This window comes from Haemaphysalis longicornis, unplaced genomic scaffold, assembly GCF_048455015.1.
Source record: "Haemaphysalis longicornis isolate Haplotype H1 unplaced genomic scaffold, Haemaphysalis longicornis Haplotype H1 scaffold_12, whole genome shotgun sequence".
In the NCBI taxonomy this organism is placed as follows: Eukaryota; Metazoa; Arthropoda; class Arachnida; order Ixodida; family Ixodidae; genus Haemaphysalis; species Haemaphysalis longicornis.
In genome coordinates, this window is record NW_027526225.1 from 12,418,584 (window position 1) to 12,440,501 (window position 21,918).

The 21,918-nt window shown below is 50.8% G+C and overlaps 1 protein-coding gene across 1 annotated transcript in view; it reads right to left on the reverse strand.

The window, feature by feature from the left end:
• Positions 1 to 2,615: 2,615 nt before the first annotated feature.
• The window catches only part of LOC144161870 (uncharacterized), a 212,942-nt gene continuing 193,639 nt past the window's right edge, over positions 2,616 to 21,918 (reverse strand). Inside the window, exons 8-9 of the mRNA XM_077692447.1 lie at positions 3,019 to 3,169; positions 2,616 to 2,933 (exon numbers count right to left, since the gene is read on the reverse strand). Of these exons, the coding sequence (XP_077548573.1) occupies positions 2,835 to 2,933; positions 3,019 to 3,169 (250 nt within the window). The 3' untranslated portion in view covers positions 2,616 to 2,834. The remainder of the gene's footprint in view (positions 2,934 to 3,018; positions 3,170 to 21,918) is intronic.

The window sequence follows — 21,918 nt, forward strand, 5'->3', positions numbered from 1 at the left end:
TGGCTACCGTTATCCTCCTCGGCCGGCGCATCTTCCCGATCTGAATCCGGACAAAGAGCGGCTCATCGCGCCTCGACTCCCCTTCATGAGCATCAGGCGGCTGACTCGAGGCAACAGGCAGTTTGGAATCAAGGGACAGGCGGTGAACGTGCCCATCGACGTATCGAAGGTTGTGCGGTGCCTTCCTCGCATGGTACCCGAGGACGTTGCGTTCGACGTTCACATCAAGCGGAGGCTGATAAGTCCGGCAACGTACAAGCGCGGGTTGGTGAAGCGCGGCAACATCCTGGCTTGGCTCAAGCACCTGGAACACACCCCGCTGTATCGCGCCATCAACGTTCGGGTCGATTGGAGTCGGCTCGATCACTTCGATGACGGCGGCGAACGAGAGGAACCGCAGGAAGACGACGTCGATGATGCTTACGGTGAGTTCGAAAGGATTCCCAACGACTTTGACGTGAAAGATCCTCTGCAGTTGGCGGTTGCGCTCAACGCGGTCTCGAAGACGCTTCTCTATAACGAAGCGGAAATGACGGGTGCGGGAAAAGAAAAAAATAAATGATTATGCTCACACTCTCGCCTCTCTCTTCGCCATTAATCGCATCACACTCATCGGTGCACCCAATACATTTCTGCATCCTCACAATCCCCCTTGGGGAGGTGCGGGGGAATTTTTTTAATTTTTATTAGGTTGTTATAACGCACAGAAAATTCTTCTCCGCTAGCTTTCCCAAACTCGATAAGTTTCTTGCGTGCAGTGTGAGTAGAAATGCAGAAATGCAGTGATACCTGCTATTTTTATTTTAGATTTTAAGACAAAATTTTCGCTTTTTTCTTTAAAACGGGTAAATCTCGTTATTATTGGACGGCATTTACTTGGATAAAACTTTCCTTGTTTGTGGGCACGAGATAAGGCTTCGTCCGCAACTTCCATTTTGAGTGCACAGGAAATTATATCGCGAGCTGTCTTTTCAGAATCAGCCCACGTTTCCGTCCGCTCGTCAGCAAACCCGTAAAATATCAAGTTATCGCATCTTGATCTACCTTCAAATTCATCCAAACGGCTATGAATGCAGGTGTTTCCTTTTTGTACAGCTTCAGTTACCGCACGTCCGATTTCAATCTCGGCACAGTTTTCAGATGCTGCCAGTTTTTCTTCAACAGCTGACAACCTGTCATTTATATCGGTGATTTGCTTCTGTAGATTTATCCGAGTTTGTTTCACTGCATTAAGTTCTGAGGGCACCTCCTGGTGATTTTTGTGCATTTTAACATTTATAGATTTCATCAAAAAAAAGAGCTCGCTGGAGCACTTACTAGGATCCTCCTTCGGAGGCCCGGGGTTCATTTCCACATATCCCACCCCCCCCAACAACAAACGTTTCGTGACATGCACACAATCACAAACAATGCTAAACATGGTAGTGGGGCAGGGAAAGAGCAGCAAGCAAGTATTGCTGGATCGCTTACAGTGCAAGCAGGGCTCGGACTGACCTGCATCTAGAGGCAACACAACATTTCCCAGGTCCGTATTAGTTCCTGCTCTCTCCTGTCCACTGAAGAAGAACGATGAAGGTTCGGTTCTGATAGGCGACATATCTGGTGATATCAAAGGGGATGCCGATGTTGAAACCACTGGGGACGAGGTAAAGTTCCAAGGGCCTTCCGTCAATGTGGCTGGGCAACGTCGTTCCGGCTGTACCTCTGGACTGCGCATGCACTAACGGCACCAATGCTCTGATGACACGACATGCAGTGGCGGTGGTTCACCGGCGACGCACATCGACAACTCAATCGAGAGGCAAAACAAGATTTGGCAGGTCCGCATGCTTGCTGCTATCTCCTGCCCACTCCGATATTTTGGTCCCAACCCATTGTCCAGGCGCGTATTCCTCAACATTATACGAAGAAAGGCCGTGGCCGTAGAAAAAAAAATTATGTGGCGCAAATTTTTGCAAAAGACCTTTCCGTTACGGCTGTGGATGTTAGCCATAGTTGGTCGCTTTGATGCTTCAAGAATTGGTGAGCGTAAAATTTTTGGAATATGTAGATATGTTGGTAATGTTTTGCATAGGCACCCCATTTATCGGAGTGAGTTGAGCAAAGCGTTAGCAACTTAAAATCACATGGCTTTCATTGACGACTTAGTTATTGTTTAGTAGAGATGTCGTCGTTCAAGCTAATGTAGAGAGCCCCTTATCTTTGGCTACACAATTCGGAAGTCATAATGCTTGCCCAAACGAGGCGAACTACATAGCTTGTGATATAAGAAATGAAAGAAACTAACGGCATTCTATTCCATCATCACGCTTCGACAACTAAAAAGGAAACCAGAATTTATGGTTACATTCGTGCCAAATACCAGAAACAGTCTGATGATTCTCCTGGGTTGCCAGCCATCTAGTATTGGAGCACGCCGAAGGCAGGCCAAAGTATCTTACACGCATTCATTCTGTTTTTGTCTATCATAGACAAGACCACCGCCATTTCAAATTGAACACAAGGTTTGTGTGCTCTAACGCACAGCATTATGAATACTTCCAGGGAGGGTAAAGGGTATAAAATCAGCTGGTTCCCGCTCTGACAGCCGATTTTCCGTGGCAATATGAATGTTATTTATTTATACAGTTAATAAGAATCGCGCAATGTAATGGTATTACAGATCCCAATACTTCTTTGCGGCTATGACCACGTTAAATTTGAAATACCGCTGGGCACACAATCAAAAACTTTATTTGGAATTTGTCGTCTGTAACATCACTTGTTAAGTTTAGAGTATAATAAAAATCAGTATATGAGCTGTTCCCCATTCGTAGCTTCAAACTCAGATGCAATTATCCTGTAGGCTTCGGGTCCGTATACAGTGGCACTGTTGCACATCCATACAATTCCTTTCTGCGCCTAAGTTCACGTAGACGGAAGATGAATAAAGTCTGAAAAAAAAAAACATGTACTATTCTTAGAACACAAACGCTTTCAAAGATGAGTGAAAGGAGTGTGGCTAAGGGCAATGTTTACCCAACGATGTACTACTTTAGGCTTCTTGAGTCTTTCACGCTCTACGGTCTCCCAGCGCATGTTGGGATATGTGACTGAAAGCCACTTTCCCAGCTCATTGTATTTTAGACGCTTCACAATGTCTGAGCCTTCTTCAATCAGCTTGTTCCCACTGAAAAAAGAAAGGACAGTTTATTTAATAGCTCAAAAATTCCGCTGAAAGCGATTTTTATATGTTAGAAATATTGAAACAAACTTTTCAAGAATTTGTTGCGGCACGTTGCGGGCACGGCCTTAAAGGAGCCATGAAGAGAAAATACAACTTCGTTTAATTTGAAAGAACTAGGATTCAGTATCTCACTCAGCTCTATTACCGCCACAAAAGATGTTTTTTTAACGAAAAAAATCAAGTAGTATTGAAAACTTTCAAGTTTTTCGCCACAGTGACGTGTTATGAGCAAGAATGACGTCATACGGGCCAACAATAAAACATAGTTTTCAGTGCGTTAACTGCACGTTAGCATTCAATGATGCGGTCAAATGGAACTAGAGGCCCCATTACAGACGTCCAGTCATGTTTCGTCGCGACAGGTCAGTTAGGAGGCCGCCAATCGCACAAACAAGGTTCTGTGACGTCATAGAAAAGTTGCGGGAAATTGGCTAGGGGGTCGCGACTGCTTCACACGTTTTCTTTAATATCTCCGTTATTTGTTCGAAGATTGCGATGATATTGGTATCATTGTTATCGGGATTAAGCAGTCTTTCTAATAAACCCAACTTGTATTTTGTCTTCATGGCTCCTTTAAAGAAACAGGCCTAGTATAGCCGCTGTGCATTTGTTGTCGCAATGCAACTTCACTGCGATAAGAATAAGTAATAAATATCAGTTCCTTGATTTTCACGCACAGTACCTGCCGCGGTGGCTCAGTGGCTAAGGCATTCTGCTGCTGAGCATTAATTGGGATTCGGGTTTGATCATCGTCCGCGGTGGCCGCTTTTCTGATGGAGGCGAAAAGCAAAAACGCCGGTGTGTGCACGTGTTCGGCGCACGTTAAAAATCCCCAGGTGACCAACATTAATCCGGAAGCCCTCCACTACGGCTAACCACGGCATGCCTTCAACCGTCCAAGTTGTACTGTTATAGTTGAAGTCACCTAAGCTCAAAATCGCTGACTTAGAGAAGCGGACGGAAAGGAGGTTTACAACATCACGAAGGATGTTAACGAAGGAATGGTCTCATCTCCGGATCTCATTTCATCGCCTCATCACCTGCGTGGTGTGGGCGCGTTAAACACTACAACCATTCAATCATTTGCACAAGCAATGCGCATGTGTCAGTGGCGTTTTTGCATCGCGGATGAAATCGCCGTTCTGTATTGTCCAGAAATCTACTATTATTATAGCCATTAGGGTAATAATTTTATTTACATGGTTGCTTATGTAAATACGCAAAATTTCAGAATGAAAACAGCATTTGCAAAGATGGCCTCTGCAGAAGAAATAATTAGAAAACCAGGCCACTTTGTTAAGGTGTGCCGGAAGTGACCCTGTGTTCAGCGACCGCAGAACCTCTATCCCCAATCTCTTCACGTGTTCCCAGGAACTGGGAGGTAAACGTGGGGTAGAGACAAAAGGCGGCAGAATCATAATCGTCTTCGTTTACGTAACCCTAAACACGCTCAAAACTGACGTCAAGTACTTATTTTCAGCGGCCTTTGCTATGGGGACGAGAGATCAATAAACTCAGGTGATGTACGTCGGTTACTCTAATACAGATCTCTCCAAATCAAACAAAAGTGCATCATTAAGTTCGCGTGGGATTTCTTGATATACCTTGAAGGGAGCAGGAGCTGAGAATATTTCTTCGTCAATCTACGGAATGCGGATATTTAGATGTATGTTTCTTAAGCGAGACGCTGTATTGTCGCCAAAGTCCACCCAGCCACCCCTTACCGACCATCGTTGCAAAAATTGTGGGTGATTCAACTGAAACACAAAAACACTTTTCCTGACTCACCGCCTTATACTGTCTGATGTAACATGTGCTTTCATCCCAACAGGCGCTTGTATCAACTGTTTAATTCCTTTCATTGTCAGGTGATATGCTTTATTTGGGTATTACCAGAAATTTCATCACGACGCGCTAAATTAAAAAATTGACGCAGGTTGCACTATCCGTGGAAGGCTGGAGAAACAGCAGTGCTGGCAGCCCCTCTTCCTTGTATGTGAACCGGCTGTTGCAGCTAACATTTTTTTCCGACCTTGCCGAGGAAGGTTTTTCATGATTGGCACGCCCGGATCGTCGTCCTCAGGTTTTCACATCTCTCCCAAAGTGAACCGCATTAGCATATATTCCGCGGCCAAGTCCAAAGCTAATGCCGGCGCTACCAACCCAAACAAAATGCTTTGCGCTCAAAATGCGATGATAACTCAAACGGATAGAGGGGCCCTGTTTTACTTCCTTCCATGGGCAGCGGTTTTTTCTACAGTTTAGCTGCACATGTTATTGTTTTCCGCCGCTGCCTGCCCGTACGCCTTCTGCCTTTGGGGTGGTCCGGTGGTTAGGTTGTCGGTTTAACATCGTAAAGGCAGCACCTCACTCGCAGCATTTTTTTCCTTGAAGCTTCGAGGTTTTTTGGTGCTACAGACGCACAAAGCTCCGCCTAAACAGCTATGCTGTTACGATATTGGGGGGTAATATAGGGTTAACTACCGCTGGCGTCGCCGCAGGAATGATTGCGGCAGACCCCATATAGCGATACCGCTTTGCCATCATGCTAGGCGAATTATCATTATTCCTGTTACAAACGTTGCTCTTAACGTCTCATGTAGTTTTCCTGCTGATATTCCAGGACTGACTGCGAAGTTCAGATGCTTAATTCAAGTTTCCAGCTACGCAGGCGTGGTTCTGCTACCAATCGGCGGCATTGAAGTTTGGAAGACAAGAAGAGTCTCTCTATTGGTTGCAAGGAGCAATTGTAGCTGCCCTTGCGTTAGAGCAACTCGTAACGATTCAATCGTCTCCAATTTAATATGGGATCAATAAATAGTGACTGTTGGAGATGGTTGAAGCGGGTCTCTTACGACGTGATGTGGCTCACTCAGAAACTTGCCTCGGATTGAAGGAACCACTCGTCAGGGTGCTGAGCGCTGATGGGGGGAAACGGTAGGAGAGGGCGGAGATACTATGTTAAGAGGCAGCGGAGGACGCAGAACATGCCGCCGGTGTCGCGAGGAGGGTCCATTCTGGATCCTTGACTCCGCTGCAGCGTCTGGGTCACCAATGTAGGGAACGCGACAGAGAGACGAGCCGAGAGACTTCTGAACGCTATACCGTGCTCCCCAAAACTGAGGCCCCGTCTGATTCCACACTCGCGGCGTTCATTTCTGCTTGCGCAAAAGCGGTGCGTGGCCCGCACTCATTGCTTGTCGCTGGTCCTCAGCGCCATCGCTCTTGCCTAACCCGGCTGCAGCAGCAGACGAGCCAAGCCGCTGGGGTGCCACCCCAGTCCCAAATGCGAAAATATTGCAACCATCATTTTCTCATCTGAGCTGCCGCCCGCATCGCACCACCGTCTCAACATCGCGTTGCCCTAAAATCATCCCTCGCAGCTGATCTACATCGTACCCAGAACTACGGCGGCATTCTTTCACGTTTAAAACTTTTGTTTTCACGTACTTTTTAGGCCAATGTCTGACTAAAGCTCAGTCACTCCTGTTTTTTGTTTTATTTGTCGTTTTTATTATTTAGAATAAAGGCTCTCCTTCCGCGTAGCCCTGGCTTTAACAAGCCTCATCTAGGTGGCCCATTATCCTGCAGCATACATGCCTATTAGATACCCTATTGAGTTAGGTTTATTCAAACCGTATACTCAATAAAGCACACTCAGGATAGCTTCATTCAAAGCAGGATTTTACTTCATTCTTACCCAATGGGTTGGCACCCACCGGGTTCACACGGGGAGGGAGAAGGAGAGAGCAGTACTTAAGTACTCTGGCGAAGTTGACCGGGATGAAGCTCGAGTTTATACATGTGATGAACGAATCAGTACAAAAATACAGTATACACCTGGTTACTTTATTTTCTTCTGCGCACTTTGTTAAAAACAGACATTTTAAGCGGACAGCGGTCCAGTTTAGAACTGTAGCAGCACATGCCGCATCCTGTCGGAAACCATAAGTGAGCGAAGCTAAAAGTGGAAGGATTCTTTACGCACCTACATGTGGACAACAAAGAGACAGTAGGACGGCTTGCACGCCAAGTGCAGGCCGGCCAAACACGCAGGAACACTGCAAGAATACTCGCAGCATCTTCATCTCTTGTTTAAACTGTCTGCTACAAGCGCTAGATAAATTTTGAGACACCTCCTCATTTGTTTTGCATTTTTTGCATCACGTAAAGGCGCTGAGGGAACGATCAAGATTTAACGACGAAGCTCAGCGCTTCGGTTCAGAAATGCTACCATTTCGACTACTATTACTGTGAAGCTGAGCATTAGCGCTCATCGTTGAGGAACATTGACTTCAGTAATCGCTCCTTGGATTTATTGGCATTCACCGAAGATATACATCTCGATATCAGTCGGATGAATATTGTCACAGGACATATAGGTGGAGAATGCCCCACAGCGACGTCACAAAGCACCAGCGACGACGACGACGAAGAAAACGCTGGAGGATACAGTCCTATTGTCGTTGCGAGATTTTTGTCATCTAAAATTCTCCTGGAAACCGAATTGGTGCCCCTCACGCGACCTGGAGGTGATAGTAACGAGCCTTCGGTGTCGTGTGCCCCAGTAGAATAGATACCTCCACAGGCCTCGTCTGGCGGAGTCTGCCATGTGCAGTTACTGTAATGAAGAAGAGTCAGTCGACCATTTCCTTTTGTCCTGTAGACGATTTTCAAGCCTCAGACGTCAGCTCCTTGATGTGCCGCTTCATCGCCTGGGGTTGGCATTATCAGTGCCGGCTCTTTTATTAATTGGGGCTTCAGAAACTGGATATCGCCGCCGGGATGTTTCTTCTGCTCTTCTGCGCTTCATAGAAAATTTCAAAACATTCACAACCTAATTCGTATCTTATTCTGGAACCTCACCAGAGCCCTCCAAAAGCATCCATTACCGTTTTTTTTAATTCTCCCCCTCCCCTCCTCCTCCCCTCCTATCCTCCTGCTCCTCCTTCTTATTCTTCTTTCTTTCTTTCTTTCTTTATTCATTTTGTTTCAATATTGACTAATTTCCAAACTCGATTTCTCACACACAAGAAGAAAAAACTTCCAAAATTTTATAATTTTCCTCCAATCATCCACCTAGGCAGTAATCTCATTCGAAGAAACGACTGATGTTTGGCCGATCCCCTGATTGGATATGCGCCAATATAGTGAAGGAACAACAACAACAACAAAAATGTGCTGGCTGAGTGATCGCCGCCATGTAAATACTTTATTAAACGGGCTCATGAACTGAAACCCTTCCCGTTCCACCGAGGTATAACGGGTAAGCCATGTAAATACTGAAGATAGATTGTTCACCTTCTTCATGGTTCGTCGCATCTGCTCTGCTGCCACGTTACATTTGGTAGAATGTGCGAAATACATCCGCGTCCTGGCTTCAGATTCGCACCTCACCAGCATCGGCGGAATCATCGAGGGTGCGTGAACCACGTCGGGCAGCCCAAGCCCCGCCGCTACAAGCACTTCACTACGTTCACCCGCCCCGTGTCTCCAGCCCACGACGAGCCGATCCAGAGCCACCAAGACCTGACGACACTTTCCAGACGACGACGACGTGTGCCCAGCCCTGTGGTCTGACCTGGTTAGAATCATTCAGTGGTTCGTCGTTGCCTTGCGGACATTGCTGCTACGGGCCGGCGTTCACCAAACTCATCACCTTCATTCGTGACGGAAAACGGTTCTTCTTCGTGTATTTTCCAGCATTGCTCATCTGCATCACAATCCTCGTTGCGCCGCAGCTTCGACTTCGACAGTAGCCCTCGAACAGGGGCAATGTCATGGGATATATAGGTGGGTATTACCCCACAGTGCCATCATAAAAGACCGGCGACGACGACGACGAAGAACGCGCTGGTGGGCACTGCCCTTGCTATCAGATCGCGCCGTGTAAACACCGGTAATAGATTGTTCACCTTCTACATGGTTCGCCTCAACTGCTCTGCAACCACATTACAATATGATGATGATGATGTTCAGTAAGGCTCTGCAAACGACATTCATATTCCCCGCGACATGTTGTCCAGGTCAAACATTCGTTTAATCTGATCCGATGCGTGAGAGCGCGGTTCATTCGATGTTGTGGGACCATCGCAAAAAAGCGTTCACCACGGTGCGTCTACAGGAGTTGATATTTATGCATGAATGAGTGTAACAAAGGATTTTCACAATGAAAATACCAGTTTTTTTGGAATTTTGCCTCACCACACCATTTGATGTTACGTCACTAGCTGTTTGATGCAAAACAATTGTTTCAAAAACCTGTACATTCAACCGTTAGTTTTAAAAAAAGGTTGCCGTTATGCAAGCCAATCGTTTCTTGTTGCTATGTACTGGCGTTAGTAAACACTTTGGCCCTTCTTTCTTAATATTTCTTATTCTGACACACTTGGTAACAACCATGAAGGAAGCTCACACTCACGCGTAGGACTTGAAGGTTGCGAAGCTGTACGCAATTTTCACTACTATCACGACGGTTTAAGTCCACGATTCCAGCTGATATATGCTTCTTTTTCGCTGCCCGAACGGAATTTACTCCATCATTGTTGGTTTAAATGTGAGCTGCCTTCATTGTTTTGGAAGTTATATTCATAGAACATTACCTTGAACGGGCCTACGCTAGGACGTGTCTATTTCGTTCCGAGCAAGTTTGCAACGATTATTGCGAGCACTGCAGTTTTTGTTTCGTTTTGTTTTGTTTTGTTTTGGCATATGTTGGTCAATCTCCCTAGGTGTATATGCTTAGCTTGGTGGTGATGGTGGTGGTGATTTATTAAGAAAGCAGGTAAGAGAAAAGGACTGGGGATATTGTTGAACTCAACGGGGAGATCACCCCCATACAACACAGTCCAGGGAAGGGAGAGGGGGTTTCAAAGGATAGGAAGACAGAAAGAGAGGGAAAAAAGAAGTGAGGGGGGCAGTGTATGTAACGTTTGTGTTGTCCAAGGCTCCACGGCTACAAACGATGCACAATTCCTGTCACAAGGAAGTTGAGGAGGTGCTGGAAGACCTCCCGTTGGAAGGCGCCCAGACCTGTCGGCAACAGGTAGTCCTTCAGCTTGTGGCTTGGTGCACCGAGTCGCTGTAGGGTGGTCCGGAGTTCCTCCCTCGCGGTTCCATGATGGTGGCAAGAGGGCAGTAAGTGCTCCAGGGTCTCGGGTTGTGGGCAGTTGGCGCTGGTGGGAGATGCCCGGCGGCCCTGGTGGTGTAGGCGGGCTCCCAGATTGCAACAATTAGGCCGCAGGCGAAGCAGGAGTGACCGGGCGTCTCTGCTGATGCGTCCGGGCAGGACCCTTGGGGCCTCAGCACTGACCACTCCAGAATCTGAATGCAGGGCCTGCACCACTGGTGCCAGGATAGTCCTTGCAGCTTCAAATGACGCCCCATCTCGAGAGGCTCGTACCCCTGCCTGGAAAGCAGCACCTTTGGCCAGGGCGCCAGCAACCTCGTTGCCCATGATCCCCACGTGCGATGGTAGCCAGTGAAGCTGCAGTGGACACCCCTGGGCCTCCACCGCACGAAGCTCGGCCACCAGCGATTGCTCTACGTAGCCGCTAGAGCTGCCAGGCTGGTCGGCAGCTCGCAGACGGTGGAGAGCAGACCGGGAGTCAGTCACAATGATGGCCCTTCGAACCTGGGTCCTCGGCTGTAGAAGGTCCACGGCCGAGTAGAGTCCAGCCAGCTCTGTGTGGATGGATGAGGCCGGGAATGGCAGGCTGCACACGCGGCTGGTGCCAAGTTCCAGGGCCGTGCTGGCGGCTCCGGCTCTGCCCGTCGACTGTTGCACGGAGCCATCCGTGTACACCTGCAGAAGTTCGGCAGCGTAGTCTCGCAGCAGCGCGACCACCTCCTGGTAGATGGCCTGGGGTGGGGCGGACCCTGTTGCTACAAACCGGCGGCAAGGTGGTGGCAATTCATAGAGCCCGCACCGTGCCTGGGGGTGGTGGCTCCATGCGGGGTCACTGCGGCAACGCGATATGGCTCTCGTAGGTACTGAGCAGCATGCCCATCCGAGAGTTTGGCCGGCGGCGGTAGCGCTGGAGGAGTGCCGCGCCGTCCGATGTGACCTGCAGGTGGTGGATGTGGTGGATCCCCACCTCCAGGGCCCACATCTGGATAGGCCAGGAGCCAGCCTCTACGTGTGTCGCTGCCACCGGAGTTGTACTCCGAAGGCCCATGCAAATGCGGATAGCCCGGCGCTAATCCACCTGCTGCTCCTCCCACCGCCGCGGCTTGAGTTGCACCAGAGGCGACGCCATCCCATGAAACACCCGTAGGGCCCCGATATGTGTGCAGCCCTGGCCACGCGCCCGCAACCTGTGCACGCGCTGGTGGACCCTCGTTGTGCGCTGCCGGAGCGCGTTCACCTCAGGTAGCCAGGACCACTGGCAGTCGACCAGGATCTCCAGATACTTGGCGCTGGTGCACCGCGGAAGGGACTGGCCGTTCAAGGTGAGTGGCTGAGTGGCGGTGTCACCTCACGTGCCGTGACCAAACTCGGGGGGAAGACCATGGCCTTAGTTTTCCACTTTGACAGCTGCCGGCCACGGCTTGTCAGGGCGCTGGCAACTGCCCACAGCACCCCCTGGAGGCACGCCTTTACTTTCGAGAGTAGCCTCGTTGGTCTGTGTTCCCAGATGGCCATGTCGTCGTAATAGACTGCCATTCCCACTGGAAACGCAAGCCCAGCTAGGATGCAGTCCGGGAGTGGAGGCAGGACGAGGTTGAAGAGAAATGGGTGCAGCACAATCTCCTGATGAACCCCAGAGCTGACGTGTCGTGGGCTGCGAGTTTCTCGGCCCACCTTGACTCGAAGGGTCCGGTTGGCGAAGAACGCCCTCGCGTAACTCCAGAGATGCCCCACAACGCTCATCCCGTCCAGGGCCTCCAGGATGGCGGTGTGTGGCACGGAGTCGAGGGCCGACTTCATGTCCAGCAGGAGCAAAAAGGCCACCTCCTTATATTGGCGGGCCTGCTCAAGCACACTTCTCCTAGGGAGTCCCCCGTGCAGTGGGTATGCCTAAAGCCGCTTTGCTGCTCCTGGAAGACGCCCCGACGATCAGCAATCCACTGCAGGCAGGCCAGGACCATGCGCTTCATCAGCTTCCCCGCTGTGTACGTCAGGGAAACCGGCCGGTACGATGCAGGCTCCGTGGTGGCTTACCGACATTCAGCATCGGCCTGACAAGTGTCACCCGCTAAGAAGGTGGAAGGCTGCTTTCCGTCCACACCCGGTTGCTCAGCTGCAGAAGCGGCTCCAGCTGGGTGACGTCCAGGTTCCAGAGCATCTGGTACGTCATTGGCAATGCCAGGAGCGCTCCGCCGCCTGGGGCATCGATCCAGGGCGGCCCGCAGCTCCCGAAGGGTGATATCGCCACCGCAAATGGCCACCACTTGCGGGTCCTGGGGGATCGCCGGCAGCACGTGCAGCTAGGCCGAAGTGGCATGTGAAGCCTGTGTGAATTGATCGGACCACAGAGTGCAGCAGAGGGTGCCTGTTGGTGATAGCAGGCTGGACAAAGGCCCGGAAGACTCTCCAAGGATTGGCAGGATTCCTACGCGAATCTATGGAGGAGCAGAGCGACTCCCAGCTCTGCTCCGCCGCTGCTTGGCTCTCCTTCTGCACTGTGGATCCATCTGCCAGTACAGCGTCCAGTATTCAGACGCCTGCTCCGGAAGGCCCGCCGTTGCAGCTGGTTGCGCCTGGCCTGAAGCCTCAGGAGCTCCAGCTCCGGCAGTACTGTGCAGAAGGGTACCTCCCCCCGTACCCTGGCATTGTAGGCGCTCCGCACGACAGCTGCCACGAAATCAGGCTCTGGGTCCTCCAGACACTTTGCCATATTCTTGCAGTAGTCGTTTCATTTGGGTACGCCATAGACCCTGGTGTCTGCTCGACTGCGGTCGCTCGTAGGGGTGGCCAGGATGGGGTAGTGGTCTGACCCCCAGGTGCTGGTGACGATTTCCCAGGTGCAGGCACCCGGCTGTGACACCTGTGTACTGCCAATATGGGACGGCTGAACATTGCAAGAGGGACCAGGGAGGGTGAAGGTGGGGCTTCCTCTGTCGTCAAGGGGCAGAGCGCTGCGTGTGGTAGCATCCAGCAGCTCTCGTCCTCCGCAGGTGGTGCGGGGACGGCCCCAGGCTGGGTTGCCCGCGTTAAAATCTCTGCACACGACAACGTCCGGGCCCAGGCGGGCCCGCAGCCACCCAACTGCATTGATATCACAGGGACGCATTGAGAGGATGTGGACGCTGGCGACAGAGGTGTCCGTATACCCCACGCGCACCGTGACGGCAGCGCATTACATGGGGCCATCTATGACCGAGGCCAGGTCTACTGGAGTACTGTTGAGCACAGCTCTCACGTAGACAGCTGCCTGGGACTTCCCAGGTAGGTGGCTAGCATCTTGGTACGGATGGTTGGTGCAGGAGCGCAGAGCACATCTGGTTCCGCTGGAGTGGCCCATGTACCACGGCAGGCGCAGCAAGCTGCCACAGAAGCTGGTTTCCTGCAGCGCCAGTACATCGTAGTGCACCTGCAGCAGCTGTTCTGCCAATTGCGCATGGCGCGGCCCCAGGTGGTTGCATTCACTGCGGGATGCGTGGGCGCTGGCCTGTCGTGCAGGGTTTGTTAGCCATGTTTGGGGGCTGGGGTTTCAGGTTTACCAGGGCGGCAGTGGCCGCCAGGCGTGCGGGGTCCTCATCAGGCAAGCGGACCACCAGGCTGTTCCCCAGGACCAGCAGGAGGGGCATCAGCAGCTCTTAACCAGTTGCGACCGAGGCCTTGTGCACATGCCCCACCACTGGCTCAGCTATGAGGATGGGTGGACAGGTGGAGACCTGGCTAGCTGGCATGGCTGGTCTTGGTGTCCCTGGGTAGCTGCTGGCTGCTACTGGTGGTGTCTCTAAGTGGCAGGCGGCTTCTGTAGCTGGCGGCTAGCCTGCTGCTGCCTGGAGCGTCGCCTGGCCATCTACGCATAGCGTGGTCACTGCTCAGTGCGGAACGACGCTACCACCTCAGCTCGGGTCACTGGCTGCGGTGCGCGTGCCATAGCTGTGGCCAACTTGCATTCGTGCGGCCAGCGAGGGCAGCGGGGGTCGGTGACTGGGTGGGGGCCACTGCAGTTAGCGCAGCGTGGGGTAGAGGCAGGGCACTGCTGTGCGGTGTGGCCTCCACCGCAGCCAGCGCACCTGTGTTTGTACCTCTAGCAGGCTGTTACGTGGTCCAGTCAGCCACAGCACGCACACTGCGTGAGACGCGGCCATCATCACCGCACAGACCGCTGCAACTTGTACACAGCCACAAACGGAGGAGGGCAAGGAACAGCAAACGTGAGCAGCACAGCCCCATCAGCCTTCCGTGCCACACCACTAACCGCCACCTCGCTGTCGATGTTGGCCTGGATCTCCTCGGCAGCTGAGGGTCCACACCAAAAACGACGCTGCGGCTGGTGCCGCGACCGGTGGTACGTCCGGCCAGCCACCGTCTGAGTGGCCAGGAGGGCAGCCAGGTACTCGTCTGTCTCGGCGTCGGCAGCAACCACATTCAGTCGGGTATTCACCCTCACTTTCGAGACTCAGGGAGTGGCGGCAAGCTCGTCGGTGATGGCCTCCCTGGATGCCATTAGGAAGGCGGCAGCGCGGAACGCCGGACGGAACAGGCAGGTACCGGCGGCCGGCTGTGTGATAGGGAGCCACGCTGTCAGTTTCCTGGACTGCCGCCGCTTTGCCTTGCACTGCTGGAGGGTCCACGGGTCCTCGCTTTGCCCGAGAACAAGTTCAGAGGCCGAGGAGCCACATGAAGGGTCACCGCAGGTCACGATCTTCATGGGGAGCTGCCCGATAGGCAATTTGTTTTTGTCCTGGGCGCCGCCATATTGCACGACGTCCGGACGGGAGGCAGCGGCGATGGCGCGAGAAGCGGCCTGCGGCGCGCAGCAGCTAGTGGCCCCACAGGGAGAGGGTGCGGAAACAGGGAGAAGCTCGCCCAGGCAAGTGGCGAAGTCTGCAGCCGTGTCGTCCAGAGGGAGAGGGGCGAGGAGGGCCGACGATGACCATTGAACGCTTCCGCCTGCTGCTTGCTGCTTGACAATCGTGTGCCGGGGACGCGGGGGGGGGGGAAGAGAGGGGGGGGGCTGTCGCAGCGAAGCACGCAAAAATAGGCGCTCGGCTTTAATGGGTTTTTAACTGCCAGGTGGTTGCCGCGACGCACGCGCTCACGTGCCATCGGCATTCTTGGTAATTCTTACAGCAGACCCAAACCTCTAACGTTTTCCTAGAACGCCTATTATAGCGCTTTCTTCGTTCTATCCCTTCGGCGCTGTAAAAGCTTACACTTTTACCCCTTCCCTACAGCGGGGTCATCGATTGCCCCCATCTAGACGAAATCCTGCCGCCGCCGCAACTGTTCAGCCATGAAGAGAAAATGTAAGTTGGTTTTATTCGAAAGATTTCGTGTTTTATAGTGCCCCCAGCGCTTGTCCGGATACAAACGGTGCTTTATTCACTGAGAAATTAAACAATTTAGGTTAAAATTTTGATTTTCCCGCTCAATCGTGCGTTTTCGTGGTCCCAAGTGACATCACAGGAACCGACCGCTCTGCTATTTCTAGGGACCATAGCTCTGCAGCCTAGAATACCTTCATTCACGCATCCGCCGTACAGGGTAGAGACACGTATACGCTGGCGCCGCCATTTTCGGTTGCTCGCTCGCCGCCGAAGCAAGTCATTGTGTCAAAACCGCGCTAAAATTATCTCCGCAACGTGGTTTACTGAAGAAGTTTGAATCATATTGTCTGTTTCGCGTTGCTAGGTCTCGTGGGAAACGAAAAGAATAACGCGTTGAGCCCGTTGGCCCAATTGCGGTGGCACGGGACCGTTCAAAGGTTGTCTCCACCCTGTACATCGGTGTTGGTTTGTTCCCGCGTTTCTTTACGTTCCGTAACCTAGATGGCGCCACCGTACCGTGGCAAGCGTTTGGTTTGTTTTTGCCCGCATTTAAACCTGGCTTGTTTTTGTTCTGGGAGAAAATATTCGTTCCCTGAAACAGTGCTCGCTCGACAAATGGGGTCACGTAAGACACCGTTGCTTGCGTCAATCGGCCAGTGTCGTCTGAGACAACCCCAAGCCCCGTAGTGCTGTGCAGCTAAACCAAGCATGCTGTGCGCAGTACGAACAGCAGAACGCATCAGTACTTCTATGTTTACATGTGCTTTCGTAACTGCCACTGTTTGTCCCATCATTCTTATTGCTTTGTAAAGAATGTGCCCTAAATTTAAGCGCAAATCGCTCGTTCGTCTAGTTTGTAAGCTCTACCTAATTTGCGTCTGCTTCTGCCAGCCTCCGCCAATCGCAGAGCTTAGCTCATGTGACATCATAGGTTCTGTTGCGGAAAATGAGCTGGTGGGTCGCATGACCATTCCCGTTTTTCCTAATTATGTAGCTTATTTGAGCGAAGTTTACGTTAAAAGTGCTGTCAGTATGATTCTAACGAGACAATCTTTTGAATGAACCAAACTTGTGTTTTCTCTTCATGGCTCCTTTAAGCCACAGAAGCGCACATTGTTTGTGTTACTCCGGGGACACTGCGATTAAAAACGCTGGCTGGAAGTCTTTCTCTCTTCCCTAAAGTACAGTGAAGATGAAGTATAAATTGTAAATACAGCAACTCCGTTCTAAAACGATCCCTGGGACTCCAAATAACGCGTCTTACATCTTGAAACCCAAACGCAGATGTCCCTGCAACGTTTTAAAAACCTTTTTTCTTTTGCCCGCAGGCTTTTTATATTCCTTACTATTCATTGTTGCCACGTTGGCTTATTTTAACATTTTCAAGTATCTTTGGGTATCGCTACCGCTTTTTCAAACAGCGCACCCGGTGTAACCATGGAGCTTTTCACTAGTTTATTGATTACCTTTAAGTGCACAACATTGCCTTTCGTGTCACTATTTGTCCACTAGCAGAAACATGGATACATACATCAACCACTAATCCGGGTGTGGTGCTCGAAAGTGGACGTATCTAGACTTACTGTATTCTCATTTTGGCGGCTAGATGGCTCTCTACATGCAGGAACTACACGCATCCCCCTTACGTCATTGCCTAACGACAAGCAGTCATCAAGGGAAAAACAGAAGCTCAGGAGCTTCACCTCGGTAGGCTTTGAGAAAGCGTTTGAGTTATTTATTTCAGTTTTCTAAAGGGACACTGCTAAGCAGGTACTCTGATTGAACGGGCAAGACACGCGAAGTTAAGCGCGCGAGAACAGCAGAGAAGAGCAAGAAAAAAGTGGCTCCCGCAGCACGTAATATTGTAGAGGTACAGTTGGTTAAACAATGTTGAACAAGGTACTAGTGCGAAAGCACTAGCTAAGCACGCTGGTCGAAATTCCGCAGGCCACGGCACATAACATGGCCACGGGACGGTGGACAAAAAACTGGCTCAGGGACGGCAGATAAACTTGGCCGACTGTTCAGGGGCTTCGCTTACCTTCTTCTCGACGGGCTCATGCAATGGCACTTAGCCGGCCGTTTTCCTTTCACTCACACGCGCATCACAGGCGGCTGCCCTTTACGCTTGCATAGAGAGGAAGAGGTGAGCATGCACGAGTGAAAGGCTCCAGGTGATGAGCGACATTCCAAGGCCTCTGCTGAGGTGTTGAATGAAATGCATAGGGTTTTGTCTGCCCGTGGCGCAACATTAAGGGCGCATGCTAACTACATACTTACAAGGACGTATAATGGGGCTAGTTGCTAATGCTTCATACATAATTGCGCTAAATATACTAAGGGACACGGGACAACAAAGGGACTGACTCACTCACTCACAAACGGGACTGACTCACTCGCTCGAGCGCACCATCTTGGTGCAATTTGTTTAGCGAGTGGTACAGTAAAACACGAGTGCCAGTCGTTTCACATTACCTCGACGCGCCTGCGGTCGGCACCCATGTATTGACAGCAGGCAGGAGCTCCTGAGTGTGTACCACTTCACAATAAACTTGCCAAATATGGCAACAAAACAGTGAATGCAATCGTGTCATACCCATTAATGTCATTAATATAATGGTCCACCCGGGCACCGCCGGGTACTACCGCTAGTGAATACGTAATTACAATTAGACAAGGTGCAAAGTACGTCCCCGCTAGGTATCGTGTTTGCTGCGTGATGCTAACATGAGGTTGCCCTGAATAAGAGCAACGGGAATAGGAAAAAAACACAAAAGGCAAACGATGAGTTTGATATGGCCAGGTGATGCTCCATTATAACGTCGTTGATTGGTTGTAGTATTTAACGCACCATCGCAACGCAGGCGATGAGGCGCGCCATAGTGGAGGGCTCCGGATTAATTTTGACTACCCGGGGATCTTTATTGAGCGCCGAAGTCTCGTACACACGAGCGTTTTCACTTTCGCCTCCACCAGAAAAGCGGCTACCGCAGCCGGGAATAGAACCCGCGTCTTCGTGATCAGCAGCACAATGTCTTAGCCCCTGAGCCATCGCGACGGGTCATTATGACTCCGTTGCGCAGCAAAAAAATGCAGTATGTGGGGGACAAGGACCACTGGTACCACGCACAAGAGAAGAACTGCCGGTTGGGCTGGTTGGTATTTGTACAAGATTGAAAAAGCGCTACTTAAACACGAATACGAATGAACAGACACACAGGACGAAGCGCTCCGTCCTGTGTGTCTGTTCATTCGTCTTCGTGTCTAAGTTGCGCTTTTTTTAAACCATGACCACGCACAAGTTGTTCCCGTTTAGGTACGTTGCAACCTTCCTTGCGGGTAACCCTACTTTCGGAATCCCACAACGCAAAACTCGATCAACACCTGACCCACACCTTTTCTTCTGGTTGTCTGGAGCCCATACAACGAGAAGGAAGGATTCTGAAAGTTACTTACTTACTTAAAAAAGAACAACTCGTGTGTGCTGGCGCAGGTACTTGTCTCCCACGTCCTGTGTTTTCTTTGACGCGCTTAACGGAGTTATAATGCAGTACCAACCCGTTCGTACCCATTCGCTGTCTTCCTCCCGTTCTACAACTAGGACGCTCGCGGTTTCGCAATCCCTGTACCATAAGGAGTCACCAGATGTGCCCGTAGTTTTTATAGGCGATAGGGTTTCTTGGGCTAAGTCAACCGGAAAATTTGTGCCTCCCTGTCGCCTTGTTCTGTCTCTCCATGGCACCATTCGCCCGACCGACAGGTGAAAACACTATTGAACGAGATGATTATATTGTACAAGCAATTTCGAAATAATAAATATTGTGGCGTGCGTTACACTGTAGCATTGTTCATGCAAAAGTAAACGTTAGGGATCTTTCAGAGAAAACAAAATTTGCAGTAGCCAAAACAATTTCGTTTACTCAAATTACATGCGCGCTTATAGGGACTGTGCAACATTTTCTATCCGCGCTTTTACTGTGTTTTTCGCGTCTAGGAGCATTAACGAAGATATAAGTATCAACAGCCCAGGGCTGCATATCGTGATTTGCTCGTCGAAGCAGTACTACCCACGTTCAGTTTCTTCTTTGCTTTGTGGCTTTTTTCTAAAGAAGCTATCCATTGCTTTTATTGCTGCATCAGGAAGAAACCGGCCATAGTCGCTACACTGCTATAATGACGTCATTCAAGCACTCAGAGAACGCGAAGCCTCAGGAAGGGGAGAAAAATTGCTTGAACTGGTTTTAGCTATTTGAAGGGCACAGAGCAGTAATTTTTGCAGAGGTACCTTGCTGCCCCCTACTCTAAGTACTGTATGTGCAACTTTACAACGTTGTTACGTCATTTAGTATTTTGAAAAATTATAAAAAGTGCGGCAGGAGCGTTTTATTATTTGCGATTAAAAACGTATCGTCGTTGGAAACAATACGTTACCGAAAAATGCAAAATGAGGTCGCTCCAAAGCCTAGATGTTGGGGCGTAATTCCAAAACCAACAGCAACGAGAGGTTCTAGCTGATGTCAGACGAGCAGAGGAATGCAGGAAAAGTAAGTTATGTACAGCAAACCTTCACGTGTGTTTATAGTGGAACAAGCAAGACGGGACCGGAAGGAATAGGGGGAGAGCTGGGCGGAAAAGCAAAGTAAGGCACTTACGTGGCAGAGGCGGCATTAAAATGTCGGTAACGCGACAGAGAGACGAGCCAAGCCACGTCTGAACGATATGCCGTACACCCAAAAACTGGGGCCCCGTTTATTTCCACGCATGTGAGTTCGTTGTTGCTAGTGCATCGGCAACGCGTGGCCCGCGCTCAGTGCTTGTCACTCAGCCGCAGCGCCGTTAGCGCCCAGCTGAGGCAGCAGGCGACCCGAGCCGCTGGGGCGCCGCCACATAGCCCCTCCTCTTCAGAAGGAGCCTGGAGGAGGATTCCAACTGTTGAAAGTGGCACAGCAAAACAAACAGTCTTCGCGTTTAGAAATTCACTGGTGGTGGTGCGAATGGAACGAATGGAAGGGAGAGCGGTGGTTTTCAGGGATGAATGGTCGATGATGGAGTGGAACGCAGGCAGGGCAGCTTAGGTGAATGTGGGCTTGAGGCGATCGATGGAAACGACGGTGTCGCGGCCGTTGACGCGAACTGTAAACGCCTTGTCAGAGCGTGAAATGACGAGATGCGGGCGGTGTTAGGTGGTTGAACTAGCCGGCGGGCACTGTCGACATTGATGAAAACAAACTGACTGTCTGAAAGCCTCGGATGAATAAACGTGTGCTTAGCGGAACATGACCGTGGCTGTTGGGGACGGATATAGCTGAAAAACCGCGTTAGATTGTTCACGTAGGATGGGCCAGGAGGAGAAAGGTTTCTTTGCGGCCGCGGAGGAACCGGGATGTCTTCCTGTAAGCGCAAAGACGTGCCATAGAACATTTGAGAAGCACAACCAAGATCTTCTTTGATGACAGTGCTTAATCGTTGCAGCACAAGAGGAAGGCGAACTGCCCACTGTTCAGGTGATTCGTGAGCCATCAGTAAGACATTTAGCTGATGATGAAACCTCTCGACCATGCCGTTGGCTTGAGGATAGTAGGCTGTTGTTTTTAGGCGCGTTACACAGAGTAGGCATGTCAAACGGTGAAAGATACGAGACTCGAATGGCCAGCCGCGGTCTGTTATAATCTCCGACGGCACGCCAAAATGATCTATCGGCGTGGAAATAAGCCTGGAAGCAACAGTCTCAGCCGTGTATCGTCGACTGGACCCACCCCCTGTCAGCGAGTAAAACGGCCGATCACTGTCAAGATGAACGGTAGCCCTTAGATGGTGGTAGTGGGGCAACAAGGTCGACATGAATTGTGGACAACCTAGAGTCCGGCAAGGAAAAACTGGCATGAGGCGATGTGTGATGCCGAGAGACATTCCATTGCTTGCAGCCAAGGCAGGAACGAGCCCATGCGTGTACGTCAGTATTCATGCCAAGCCAGACGTATTTTTCAGGAACCAAACGAAGTGAGGCACAAATTCCAGGATATGAGAGACGGTGGACAGAGTTGAAAGCAATGCACCTGAGAGAAGCAGGAACGTACGGCCGTCTGCGGCCAAAAACCGGGTCAATGTCGCAAACGATGCTGATTCCCGAATCCGGGCAGATAATGTCCTGGAGATGCAAAGAGGGACTATTGGAAAAACGCAGAGTTCGGAGCTCCTCGTCATCTTGTTGGGCTTGAGTCACCTCCTCAGTACTGAAACCAGAG